We start from the raw sequence: 14552 nt of genomic DNA on the forward strand, positions 1-14552 counted from the left end.
AAATCAAGAGAAGAATGATAAAGATTAGTTAGAGGAGGAGGAGGTATGTCAGAAGGAAGATGTAAATCAGAAGGGCGAAAATCTAGAGGACGCAAATCAGGAGGAGGAGGACATAAATCAGGAGGAAAAAATAAATAAAGAGGAAAATCGGGAGGAAGATATAAATGAGGAGGCGAATTGGGAGGAGGTAAATCAAAAGGAAAAGATAAATGAGGAGAAAAATCGGGAACAGGTAAATCAGGATAAGAATGATAAAGATTAGTTAGAGGAGGTAAATCAGGAGGAAGAAAATCGGAAGAAGATAAATCGGAAGAAGATAAATCAGGAGAAGGAGGAGGAGAGGATGCAAATCAGGAGGAAAAGATAAATGAGGAGCAAAATCGGGAGGAAGGGATAAATTATGAGGAAAATCGGGAGGAGGTAAATCAGGAGGAACATGTACATCAGAAGTAAGAAAAACGGGAGGAGGTAAATCAGAAGGAAGAGATACATGAGAAGGTAAATCGAGAGGAAGAGATCAATTAGGAGAAAAATCTGGAGCAGGTAAATCAGGAGAAGAATGATAAAGATTAGTTAGAGGAGCAGGTAAATCAACAGAAAGACGTAAATCAGGAGGAAGAAAATTGGTAGGAGGTAAATCAGTAGGAGGAGAAGGAGGAGGTAAACCAGGGGGAGGAGGAGAAGGAGGTAAATCAGGATAAAGATCAGATAGAGGATGTAAATGAGGAGGAAGAAGAGAAAAATCGGGAGGAGGATGAAAATTAAATACAGGAAGAGGTAAATCAAGAGGATTAGGTAAATCAGGAAGAGAAGGAAAAAGATTGGGTAGAGGAGGATGTAGAGGAGGTAAATCAGGAGTAAGAAAATCGGGAGGAGGTGAATCAGGAGAAGAATGAAGATTAGATACAGGAAGAGGAGATAAATCATGACGAGAATAAAGATTAGATAGAAAAAAAAATCAGGAGGAAATAAATCTGGAGTAGGCTAATCAGGAGGAGGAGGAGGAGGTAAATCAGAGAAGAAATCGGGAGAAGGTAAATCACGAGGAAGAAAATCTGGAAAAGGTAAATCAGGAGGAAGATGAAGATTAGATAGAGGAGGAGGTAATTTAAGAGGAAAAGGTAAATCAGGAGGAAGGAAATCGGGAGGAGGTACGTTAGGAGTAGAATGAAGAATAGATGGAGGAAAATCAATAAAAAATAAATCAGGAGGAGATTTAAGACTAGACAGAGGAGGAGGAGGAGGAGGAGGAGGAGGAGGAGGAGGAGGAGGAGGAGGACGAGGAACATGAGGAGAATGAGAAGGAGAAGGAAGAAATACCAAAAACACATGAATTTCCAACCAAATAGTTAAATGTTCAACTAAAATGGATTTATTTTCAACTAGAGTATAAGTTTTAACCAAATAGATGACATTTCAACTAAAAAGGAGAAATTTGAAATCAAATTATTGAATTTTCAACTAGAATATGTAAGTTTTTCCTCCAAAAAGGGAATAATAATATTTTCATTCAAAACATTTAATTTTCAACAACAAAAAATAACAGTTGCATTTTTTACTCAAAAAAAAAAATGCAATTTCAACCAAAAAAATCGATTTTCGACAAAAAAATACAAATTTTAAACTTAAAAAAGACAACTTCTAACCGAAAATAAAATACCCAAGTAATTTAATTTTTAACCTAAAATTTTCAAAAAAATAATGAAATTTTTACCCAAAAAATTAAGAAAGTTTACCTGAGGCTCCTTTCGTGAGAGTTCCTGTGAGCGTTTCCAGTTCCATAATTTTACTTTCGAGGACACTCTGTCTTCGCGCAGAGTCCTGTTTCTGTCTTTTCAAAGCCGCGAGCTCTTCTTCGACTAATCTACGGGCTTCTAATGCGTCACCATATTCCACCTTCATTGCTCCCAATTCGGTTTCCAGTTCCGCTAATTTGGCTAGAGATTCTCTTTCCAACTCGGCCAGTCTATCGTGCGCCTATTAACAATTAAATCATTTTTTTTTGTTTTTCATCATCACTAGATATTTAAAGATTGCAAGGTGGCCGTTTTAATCAAAAAAATAAATTCCCGGTTTTTTCTCGGTCGGCAAAAACTTTTTTCACGGTTAATATAATTAAAAAATTTAAATTCTTAAGCTTACAATTTTTCCATTAGTAGTGCTAAAAAATAAACTACAAATGAAAATACTCAAAGTGGATATCAAATCATAAACTTCCTGTCCCAAAGTAAAAATTACAATTCTTAAAGAAATTCCCTATTAATAATTCTATTCTATTATATTTTATTTATTTTTTATATTATATTTATATTTTATTATATTTTATTAAATTGTATACTATATTATATTCATATACTAGCATTTTAAAAACTATTAAAATCGAACTTGGACAGATTTTTCCTCCGAAAATTTGTAAAATTCCCGGTCAAAATATAATTTCACTGTCATTTCCCGGTTCGCAAACATTTTTCACAGTCAATAAAATTGAATAAATCGATTTTTTCGGTTTTTCAAATAACATTTTTTTTTAATTCACATCAATTCTGATGCTCGAAACTAAAAAATCAAGCAATGAACTTTAAAATTTTCCAAATTATATTATTTTAAGGAATTTTTAGCACTTCTAAATATGTTTTAACATAATTCAAACTTTCCTACAATTAAAAAAAAATCATGCTTTTTATGTGCAGAAAAAATTAAAGTTAAAAGGCTGTACAAGAATAAAAACATTTTCTTAAAAATTTCAGGAAAATAGAAAATGATTTTTCAAGTTGAAAAATGATTTTAGGAGAATATTTAAAAATATTATAAAAGGTTTCCAAAATTCTCAAAAAAGAATCTGGAAGATTTTAAGAAAATCTTTTCAAACTTTCAGCATTTCCTAAAAATGGTAGGAAAAATTCGATTCATTTTGAAAGATATTTATTGAATGTTTCATACAGTTTCTAGAAAATCCTGGAAATGAAAAAAATTTCTCTAAAATATTCCAGATAGTTTTTTTTTTTTAATTTTCCAAATCTTTTAAATTATTTTTAAATATTCTCTTAAAATCATCATTTACATTAAAAATAATTCCAGGGTTTCCAGATATCTTAATATTTGTCTGTGCAATAATTTTTCGAGCCAAAAATATGAACTTTTTAAAGAATAAATGGAATTAAATATTTGAACAGTGATTCAAATAAATTTTTAAAAGAGAAGAAATGAGCAGATTTTTCTCGAAAATAGGAAAATATTTTTTAAAAGAAGAATTAATTCAGCTATCATGGATTTTCAATCAAAAAGATGAATTTTATACCAAAAGAAGTATTTTAAAGAAAATAAATGAAGTTTCAACCAAATAGTTGAACTTTTAACTAAAAAAGATAAATTTTAAATTAACAATATATTAATTTAATTTGCAGAAAACAAAATTAATTTTCAAACGAAGAGATGAATTTCTAATTAGAACAGTATTTTAGTTTTCTAATAAAAACGACGAATTTTCCACAAATGGGTGAATTTTTAATTTAAAAAAAAAATGTACAAACGCAAATGGAATGGTTGAATTTTCAATAGAAAAAATGAGATTTCAACTAAAAAGATTAATTTTCGACCAAAAAAGACAAATTTTTGTAAAAATTTAAGATTTTTTATATACAAATCCAAATAAATAAATATAATTAAAACAAAAAATATGAAAATGCAATTACAATGATAAATCTTCAAACAAAAACTCGAATTTTCAACAAAGAAGTAGTTTAATTTTCTTTCGAAAAAAATGGATCAAAAACCCCTATCCCAAAGTCAAAATTACAATTCTTAAAGAAATTTCTGATTAATAATGAAAAATTATTATTCTATTCAAATATCAGCATTATAAATTTCCGGAAACGGAAAAAACGAATTTTCAACGAAAAAGATGAATTTTTAAGCAAAAAGATCAATTTTCTAATAAAAAGATTAACTTTCGACAAAAAAAGGACAAGATTTTAACAAAATAAACATTTTTTTAACTAAAAATTACACTAAAAATGATAAATCTTCAATAAAAAAATGAATTTTCACTAAAATAACGGAATTTTGCACAAAATAATTGAAGTTTCTTAAAGAAAAAGATAAATTTTCAATAAAAAATAAAAAAAATTTATTTTTAGTTAAAAAAAATTTCTAAATAAAATATATAACAAAAAAAGCTCTATTTTTAATTGCAAAGATAAAGTTTTTACCAGAAATGAGATGAATTTTCGACAAAATAATTAATTTTCTGCCAATAAAGGTACATTTTCACTTGAAAACATTAATTTTCAACAGAAAAAAAAATTTTCAAACTAAAAAAATGCATTTTTTATCTGAAATAATGAATATTTAACCGAAAATAGTTAAATTTTTAAGCAAAAAGAGAAATTTCATACCAAAAAGATTAATATTCGACAAAAATAAGACCAATTTTTAATCAAATGTACCATTTTTCAAAGAAAGATTCAATTTAAAAAATTAATTTAAACAAATTTCAATAAAAAGATGATTGTTAATTGCCAACCCAACAGCTGAATTTTTAACTAAAAAGTTTAAATTTTCAAAAAAAGTTTAATTTTCTACAAAAAGTAATAAATTTTTATCATAAAAATTGACTTTTTAAGTTAAAAGTCGAATGTTTTTGAAAATTTTTAACTTTTAGTTCCAAAAGGATGAATTTTCAATTAAAAAAAAAGTATTTTTTCAACAAATATTTACATTATCATTTAAAAAAATTAATTTTTTACTAAAAGAGATAAAGTTTCACAAAAATAACGGAATTTTGCCAATAATATTTGAAGTTTCTATTAAAAAAGATGAATTTTCAATGAAAAAATGGAAAAATTTAATTTTCTGTGAAAAAAAAAATATATATATAACAAAAATCTCAATTTTTAATAAAAAATATGAGATTTTCAATCGAAAACAATAATTTTTAAATAGAAAAAACAATTTTTCAAGCAAAAAGATTAATTTTTAACTCAAAGCATGAATTTTTAACTGTAATAACTGAATTTTCAACAAAAAAAAAGTTTAATTTTCTACCAAAAAAAGACGATAGTAGATTTTTCAACTAAAAATCGAATTGAAAAAATTTAATTAAAACAACAAATACGAGTCTTCAATTCAAATGATAAATCTTCAACCAAAAAAATGAATTTTTAACAAAAAAATAGTTTAATTTTCTATCGGAAAAAATGAATTTTCACAAAAATAACGGAATTTTGCCAAGAATAATCAAAATTTATATTAAAAAAAAACATAAAATTTCAATAAAAATGGAAAAATTTAATTTTCAATCACAATCAAATTGAGATGTAAAATATGTAACAAAAAAGCTCGATTTTTAATGAAAAATATGAAATTTTTATCAGAAACGAGATGAATTTTCAACAAAATAGTTAATTTGCTTTCAACAAAGGTAAATTTTTAATTGAATACATTAATTTTTAATAGAAAAAACGAGTTTTCAACCAAAAAGACAATATTTTGAGCAAAAACATAAATTTTCTGCTAAAAAGATTAATTTTGATTTAAAAAAAAAAGACAATTTTAAACAAAATACACAATTTTTAACTAAAAGTTCAATTAAAAAAAATTTATTTAAAACAAAACAAAAAAACGAATCTGCAATTACAGTTATAAATCTTCAAACAAAAAAATTAATTTTCTCTAAAATAACGGAATTTTACCAAAAATAGTTCAAGTTTCTATTTAAAAAAAGATACATTTTGATAAAAAAATATGACAAACAATATATAACATTAATTTTCAATAGAAAAAATAAATTTTCAAATAAAAAAAAAAGAATTTTTATCTAAAATCATGAATATTTAACCGAAAATAGTTGAATTTTTAAGCGAAAAGAGAAATTTCCTACCAAAAAGGTGTTAAGTTTCGAACAAAATAAGTTAAATTTTAAACAAATTTTTTTTTTTTAATTTCAATAAAAGATCTATTTAATTTTCTATCGACAAAAATTAGTTTTCACTAAAATAACAGAATTTTGCCAAAAATAATTGAAGTTTCTATTAAAAAAAGATAAATTTTCAATAAAAAATGGAAAAATTTAATTTTTAGAACAAAAAAAATTAAAAAATAAAATATATAACAGAAAAGCTCCATTTTTAATCAAAAAGATAAAATTTTTGCCAGAAACGAGATGAATTTTCAACCAAAAAAGAAACATTTTCATTAAAAAAAAAATTTTACTAAAACAAATTAATTTTGCAATTAAAAAGATAAATTTTTGAAAAAATAGTTGTATTTTCTGTTAAACAAATTCATGTTCACAAAAAGCATTACTTTAACAAAAATCGTTTAATTTTTTACGAAATAGTTACATTTTTATTTTTTAAAAAATGAAATTTCTCCTAAAACAGATAATTTTTTATTATAAAAGAAAGTTAAAAAAAAATAGTAGAATTTTTTAACAAAAAATAAATCTCTAAGGTAAAAATTGAATTTTCAATCCGAAAAGACAAATTTTTTCAAATAAAAAAGGATGAATTTTTAACAAAATAGTTGAATTTTAAATCAAAAAGACAAATTTAAAAAAGATTTGAATTGACTTTTCAGCGCAAAAATACGAATTTTAAGCAACATGTAAATTTTCTAGGAAAAAGATTAATTTTCATGAAAATAACAGAATGTTGCTCAAAATAACTGAAGTTTCTATTAAAAAACGATAAATTTTCAATGAAAAAAATCGAAAAATTAAATATATAACAAAAAAGCTCTATTTTTCTTTAACAATATGAAATTGTTACCAGAAACGAGATGACTTTTCAACAAAATAGTTAATTTTCTACCAATAACGGTAAATTTTCAACTAAAGCGTTGAATTTTCAAAAAAAAAAAGTTCAATTTTCTACCAAAATTCATTGATTTGTATAAAAAAAAATTTAGTTTTTAAACTCAATTTTTAAACAAATATGCACATTTTCATTTTAAAAAAAATTAATTTTGTGCTAAAATAGATGAATTTTAAAAATAGAATTGCTGAAATTGAGTGGAATTGACTGTATTTTTGAAAAAAGTGAACCTAAAATTTTTTTAAACTGAAAATAATACTCACGTGGCCAAGTTCGTCTTCTAATTCCGCAACTTTTTCTAAAGCGGCAGTCTTTGTTTCACTGTCCTCCATCAGGGCAGCTACGTCGAACACGTTATCTAGATACGCCGAGATTTGAACCTGCACAAAAATGAGAAGATCGCAAAAAAAAATTTTTTTTTTTCGGAAAAAATAATATTTTTAAAACAAATTAGTTAAAATTTCCATGAAAATAATGAAATTTTGCACCAAATAGTAGACTTTTCGAACAAAAGGGATGAATTCAGAACCAAAAATTTAATTGCAAATAAAAAGAAATAACGCTCAAGCCAAAAAGATGATTTTTCAAGAAAATAATTTATTCTTAATTATATAATTTAATTTTTAACTCGAAGAGATAAATTCTGAATAAAAAATATAATTGAAAAAAAAAACGCGCAATCGCTAAATTTTCAAGAAAATAATTTCATTTTTTAACAAGAGAGATAAATTCTGAACCAAAAATATAATTTCAAATAAAAAGGAATAAAGCTCAAACAAAAAAGATAACTTTTTAATAAAAGAATTGAATTTTCAAGAAAATAATTTACTTTTCTAGAAAACAGTCAATTTTCAAGAAAATCATTAAATTTTTAACAAAACAATTTATTTTCAAGAAAATTAATTTAATTTTCAAGCAAATTAATTAATTTTAAAGAAAATAATTTAATTTTTAACCCGAAGGGATGAATTCCGAATAAAAAATATAATTGAAAAAAAACGCGCAATCGCTAAATTTTCAAGAAAATAATTTCATTTTTTAACAAGAGAGATAGATTTTGATCCAAAAATATAATTTCAAATAAAAAGGAATAAAGCTCAAGTAAAAAAGATAACTTTTTAAGAAAAGAATTGAATTTTCAAGAAAATAATTTAATTTTCTAGAAAATAAATTAATTTTTGACCAGAAGAGATGACTTCTGAACCAAAAATATAATTAAAAAAAAAAACGCGCAAGCGTTAAATATTTAAGAAAAAATTTAATTAATTAATAAATAAATAATTTCAAATACAAAAATAACGCTCAAGCAAAATAGATGACTTTATAAGAAAATAAATAAATTTTCAAGAGAATAATTTAATTTTTAACCAATATTGATGAATTCTGAACCAAAAATATATTTTGAAATACAAAAAAAAAATTACGCGCAAGAAAAAAAAACTTTTTAAGAAAATAATTAAATTTTCAACAAAACGTTAAGTTTCCAAGAAAATAAGTAAATTTTTAAGAAAACGTTAAATTTTCAAGAAAAAAAATAAGATGGCAAGAAAACACTTATACTTTCAAAAAAAAAATTTAATTTTCAAGAAACCAATTAAATTTTAAATAAAATAAGAACACTTTTAATTAAATTATTTAATTTTTAACCAAAAATACAAGTGCAAAAAATACTAATAATAACTTGCAAACAAAAAAGATGATTGTTTAAAAAAAAATTACATATTTTAGAAAATAATTAAATTTTCATGAAAGTAATTTAATTTACAAGAAAATAATTTAATTTTTAACCAAAACTGATGAATTCTGAACCAAAAATATATTTTGAAATACAAAAAAAAAAAAAATTACGCGCAAGAAAAAAAAACTTTTTAAGAAAATAATTAAATTTTCAACGTTAAGTTTCCAAGAAAATAAGTCAATTTTTAAGAAACCGTTAAATTTTCAATAAAATAAGAAAAATTTTAAGTAAATTATTTAATTTTTAACCAAAAATATGAGTACAAAAATAGTAATAATAACTTGCAAACAAAAAAGATGACTTTTTAAGAAAATAATTACATATTTTTAAAAATAATTCAATTTTCAAGAAAACCTTAAATTTTCAAGAAAATAATTTAATTTTTAAACAAAAGAGATGAATTCTGAACCAAAAATATAATTTCAAATAAAATAAAATAACTCTAACGCAGAAGATGAATTTTTTAAAAAAAATAATTAAATTTTCAAGAAAACAATAAAATTTTTATCCAAGAGCTGAATTCTGCAGCAAAAATATAATATTTGATTTTTCAAATAAAGAGAATAAACTTTCGTCCAAAAATAGAAAAAGACTTTATAAAAAAATAGTTGAATTCTCAACAAAATATTAAATTTCTAACCAATCAGTAGTGCATTTCTTCTAGTTTTCAATTTTCAAAGTTTCATTGTGATTTAAGTTGAAATGAAAAATATAGCGAACTTCTGAAAGAACCGGGAAAAAAGTCGGAAAAAAAAAAAAAAAAAACAAAAAACGCAGATAAAAATGTTGGTTCGTGAAAGTTGAACTTACCTGCAAATCTTCGCTTTCCGTATGCCTAAGTTTTTCGAGGTACTCGTCGAGACCGAGTTTTGTAAACTCATATTGCAAGTGTACCCTGAAATTCATATCGTCCACCGAATGCACGACAATGTTCACAAACTGCATACACGCAACCATAAACTCTATGTGAAAATTGTCGTACTGTGTGAAATACGCCATGAGTGTCGTGAATCTCCGCCTTTCAGAGCAAACCTCCTTGAAATTGTCAAAGGCCGAGAGAATTATTTCGTGTCCGCCTTTGACTAAACAAATTGCCGCGAGCAGCTCCAACACCAACGCTTTCGTCCTTGAAAAAAATCATTATATTCCATTCAATATTAATTACCAGAATTTTTAATTACCGGTCAATTTTTCATTTTTTTTTCCAGCTCAATTTCAGAGAGTTCCAAAGATTTCTGGACATTTAAAAAGATTTCGGATTTGGAAGAGGAAATCCTGGAAAAGAATTATAATTCTGAATTGGAAGATCAGATCAGAAACTCCCTGTCCTAAAGAGAAATTATCATTCTTAAAGAAATTCCCGGTCAAATTAGGAAATTTAAAAAAAAAATTTTTAATATTTGAAAAGAGCTGAAAAATTTCTGATTTAGAAGAGGAACTTTTGGAAAAAATTAATTAAAAAGAATATTATAAAATAAAATATATAACAAAATAGTTAATTTTATACCAATAAAGATAAATTTTCAAGAGAAACAACAAATTTTCAACCAAAAAAGCCAAAATTTTAACAAAATACACGATTTAAATAAAATGTGATTAAAAAATGTAATTAAAACAAAAAATACGAATCTTTGTTAAAAATGAAAAAATCTTCAATAAAAAAATTAATAAATTTAATTTTTTGTTAAAAAAGAATACAATATATAACAAAAATCTCAATTTTTAATAAAAATATGAGATTTTCAATTGAAAACAATAATTTTTAAATAGAAAAAGCCATTTTTCCAGCAAAATGATGAATTTTTAACACAAATCATGAATCTTTAAATCTAATAATTGAATTTTCAAAAAAAAAAGTTTAATTTTCTACCAAAAAATATTAGTTTTCGATCAAAAAAAAAAGATGATAGTAGATTTTTCAACTAAAAATCGAATTGAAAAAAATTAATTAAAACAAAAAATAAGAATCTTCAATTAAAATGATACATCTTCAACCAAAAAAATTAATTTTCGACAAAAAAATAGTTTAATTTTATATCGGAAAAAATTAATTTTCACAAAAATAAAAAAATTTAAATAAAATTTTAAATTTTTAAAAGTTTTAAACATTTGAAAAGAGCTGAAAGATTTCTGATTTGGAAGAGGAACTTTTGGAAAAAATTAATTTAAAAAAATTTTGTAAAATAAAATATATAACAAAATAGTTCATTTTCTACCAATAAAGGTAAATTTTCAATAGAAAAAACGAATTTTCAACCAAAAAAAAAAAAAAAAAAAATTTTTTAACAAAATACACGATTTAAAAAAAATGTAACTAAAACAAAAAATACGAATCTTTGATGAAAATGAAAAAATCTTCAACAAAAAAAATTAATTTTTACTAAAAGAACGAAATTTTTCCAAAAACAATTAAAGTTTCTTAAAGAACAAGGTAAATTTTTAGTAAAAAAAAAATGGAAAGATTTAATTTTCTGTTAAAACAGAATAAAATATATAACAAAAATCTCAATATTTCATAAAAATATGAGATTTTCAATTGAAAACAATAATTTTTAAATATAAAAAAACATTTTTCAAGCAAAATGATGAATTTTTAACACAAATCATGAATCTTTAAATCTAATAATTGAATTTTCAAAAAAAAAAGTTTAATTTTCTACCCAATCGAAATGAAATTGAGAAATAAAATATGCAACAAAAAAGATCAATTAAAAAAAATTAAAAACAATTTGAAGTATTAGAAAAGAGCTGAAAGATTTCTGGTTTGGAAGAGGAACTTTTGGAAAAAATTAATTTAAAAAAATATTATAAAATAAAATATATAACAAAATAGTTCATTTTATACCAATAAAGATAAATTTTCAATAAAAAAAACAACAAATTTTCAACCAAATAAAACAGATTTTTAACAAAATACACGATTTAAAAAAAATGTAATTAAAACACAAAATACGAATCTTTTATAAAAATGAAAAAAGCTTCAACAAAAAAAAAAAGAATTTTTACTGAAGGAACGAAATTTTTCCAAAAGCAATTAAAGTTTCTTAAAGAAATAGGTAAATTTTCAATACAAAAAATGAAAAAATTTAATTTTCTGTTAAAACAGAATGAAATATATATAAAAAATCTCAATTTTTAATAAAAATATGAGATTTTCAATTTCTCTGTCCTGAAGAGAAACTATAATTCTTAAAGAAATTCCCGGTCAATTTAGGAAATTTTAAACATTTTAAAAGAGCTGAAAGATTTCTGATTTGGAAGAGAAACTTTTGGAAAAGAATTATAATTCTGAATTGGAACATCAGATCAGAAACTCCCTGTCCTAAACAAAAAATTATAATTTTTGAAGGAATTTTCTAGTAAAAAGTCAAAATTATCATTCTTTTCAAATTTTAAATTCTTTCACATATTTTGAAATGGAGCTTCTAAATAGCTTTTAAAATAAATTGCAATTTTTCTACCATTTGTAGAAAATCCTGCAAATTTTAAAAAATTTCATAAACATAAAGTATTTAAAATTCCACAACCATACATTTTTTAATATTAAAAGTTCTACAATTCTCTGAAACGAAAATTATTAAAATTCTTAAGAATATTTAAAAATTACTTAAAATTTTTGAAATCCTTTAAAATTTGTCGAATTCCTTCATATTTTCTGAAACTGTAGAAATTCGTATAAAAATAAATTTCTTGAAATAAAATTTTAATTATTGCCTAAATTTCTCTAGAAATCCATTAAAATAAATAGAAATATTTTCAAGTCCATGAATGTAAATTAAATTAAAATTATTCTTTAAATTACCCTAAAACCCCCGTTCAAAAAAATGCCATAAGTTTTTATTTTATAGTATTAAAAACATGAGCCGTTTAAAAATCTGTAATATCATATTTTTTAATTATAAGAATATTTTAAAAAATATGAAACAAGTTACATGAGTTAAGAAATGACTTGGAATAAATAAAATTATTAAAAATGAAAAAATATCTTAGAAATTGTTCAAATTTAGCGCTCTAAATTTCACATTCTCTAACTACGAACATTTTAATTTATTTCAATATATAAAGTTTTAAAATATAAAATTTAAAAATAAAATATAAATATAAAATATAAAAATAAAATATAGATATAAAATTATTCTTCTTATTATTATTATTATTATTATTATTAATATATATCATTGCAGTTTTGAAAAGAATAATTTTGAAGATGTAAAAAAATTGTACTTTTAAATATCGTATATTTAAATAGAGAAAGAGAAGTTTTTCCAGAAAATAATGATCTATTAGTGAAAATAAATTATCTATAATTACTAGTAGAGATTCCTACCTTAGACTTTTGTGCATTAGACTGAGCGCAATGCAGTTAATTGCCTCTCGATGCTGAATCACCATGTTAAATCCGTACTGTAAAAAAACATTTTTGATTAGATTCTATAAAAGAAAGAATTGCAAAAATGTAAAAAACGATTTTTTTTTCATCCTGGATACACTGGAAACTTTCCTTCTCAAGAAATTCTCTTTTTTTTTGTTTCAAGATTCGGAAAAAATTACAAATAACTTTGAACTATAAATAACAGTAAATATTAGGATAATTAAAAAAGGCATTACTTTAAAATTAAAAACGCGTTTCGATTTTTTTAAATTATCGAATTAAAAAAAAATGTTAAAATTCAACCAAAACAGTTTGTGAAAATTAATTTTTTATGAAAGAAACATTTTTTTTAAATAGTTAAATTTTGACAAAAAAAAAAGATATCATTTTGAAAAAAAAATATATATATAATTTTTTAATGAAAAATGTAACACCATAACTGCATTTTTCGCAAGATAAAATTTAATTTTTAAATATATTAATCAAATATTAAATTTCTCAAGCTCAAAAGTATGAATTTTTTACGAAAAATAGTCGATTTTGTATACCAAAATAGGGAAATTTTTAACTTAAAAATATCATCTTCTCGCAAAAAACGAAATGGATAAAATTATCATTAAAAAAATTAATTCTCATTTAAAGCAAAAAGCAAACGAATTTTCCATAAAATATATAAATTTTCAATAAAAGAGGTGAATTTTAAACAAAAAACTGAATATTATAAAGAAGAAATGAATTTCCAACCAGGACAAATTTCTACAAAAAAAAACGAATTTTAACAAAATATTTGAATTTTAAACCTAAAAAAAAAATAACTTTTAACCAAAAAGAGTAAGTTTCTTCAAAAAGACAAATTTTCAATTAATTCATAAATTTTCAACTTAAAAATATCAATTTTCCACTGAAAACAGAATAGTTGAATCACGCATAGAAAAAAAATGAATTTACAATTTAATAGTTAAATTTTCAATAAAAAAGATAAATCTTTATAAAAAAGAGGAATTTTTAACAAAAGAATTTAATTTTCAAGCTCAAAGAATTTTTGAGTAAAAAGAGAAAAAAAATATCAATTCCATTCTGGTATTTTCAAGCCAAAATGGCGATTTTTCAACCAATACATAGAGAATACCAGTAGAAAAAACAATTTTTAACAGTGAAAAAAAAGATTTTTTAATCAAATATTTATATTATTAACAAAAGAGATAAGCCTCACAAAAAAAAAACCTTTAAAAAAATGAATTTTTTGCAAAAAATTGAATTTTCAACGATGACAAATTTTTTATTCAAGAAAAAAAGATTCCAACCTTAATCTGGTATTTTCAAGTCAAAAGATTAATTTCCAAAGAATTTTTAGCAAATACAGAAAATTTAAAAAAACCGTTTGATTATTAATCTAAAAAGATCAATTTTTAACAAGAAGATTAATTAATTTTTATCTAAAAAATATTAATTTTATGTCAAAAATGGAATAGATAAAATACCAGTAGAAAAAACAATTTTTAACAATGAAAAAAACGATTTTTTAATAAAATATTTATATTATTAACAAAAGAGATAAGCCTCACAAAAAAAAAACCTTTAAAAAAATGAATTTTTTGCAAAAAATTGAATTTTCAACGATGACAAATTT

The 14552-nt window shown here is 22.6% G+C and overlaps 1 protein-coding gene across 2 annotated transcripts in view; it reads right to left on the minus strand.

Moving 5' to 3' along the window:
- The window catches only part of LOC117178105 (formin-like protein), a 101648-nt gene that overhangs the window by 51718 nt on the left and 35378 nt on the right, over positions 1-14552 (minus strand). For both annotated transcript variants that reach the window (XM_033369348.1, XM_033369350.1), the window contains exons 6-9: positions 12878-12954; positions 9361-9676; positions 7076-7192; positions 1737-1977 (exon numbers count right to left, since the gene is read on the minus strand). In XM_033369348.1, coding sequence (XP_033225239.1) covers positions 1737-1977; positions 7076-7192; positions 9361-9676; positions 12878-12954 — 751 coding nt within the window. The remainder of the gene's footprint in view (positions 1-1736; positions 1978-7075; positions 7193-9360; positions 9677-12877; positions 12955-14552) is intronic.

Source organism: Belonocnema kinseyi, chromosome 8 (assembly GCF_010883055.1).
Source record: "Belonocnema kinseyi isolate 2016_QV_RU_SX_M_011 chromosome 8, B_treatae_v1, whole genome shotgun sequence".
Taxonomy (NCBI): domain Eukaryota; kingdom Metazoa; phylum Arthropoda; class Insecta; order Hymenoptera; family Cynipidae; genus Belonocnema; species Belonocnema kinseyi.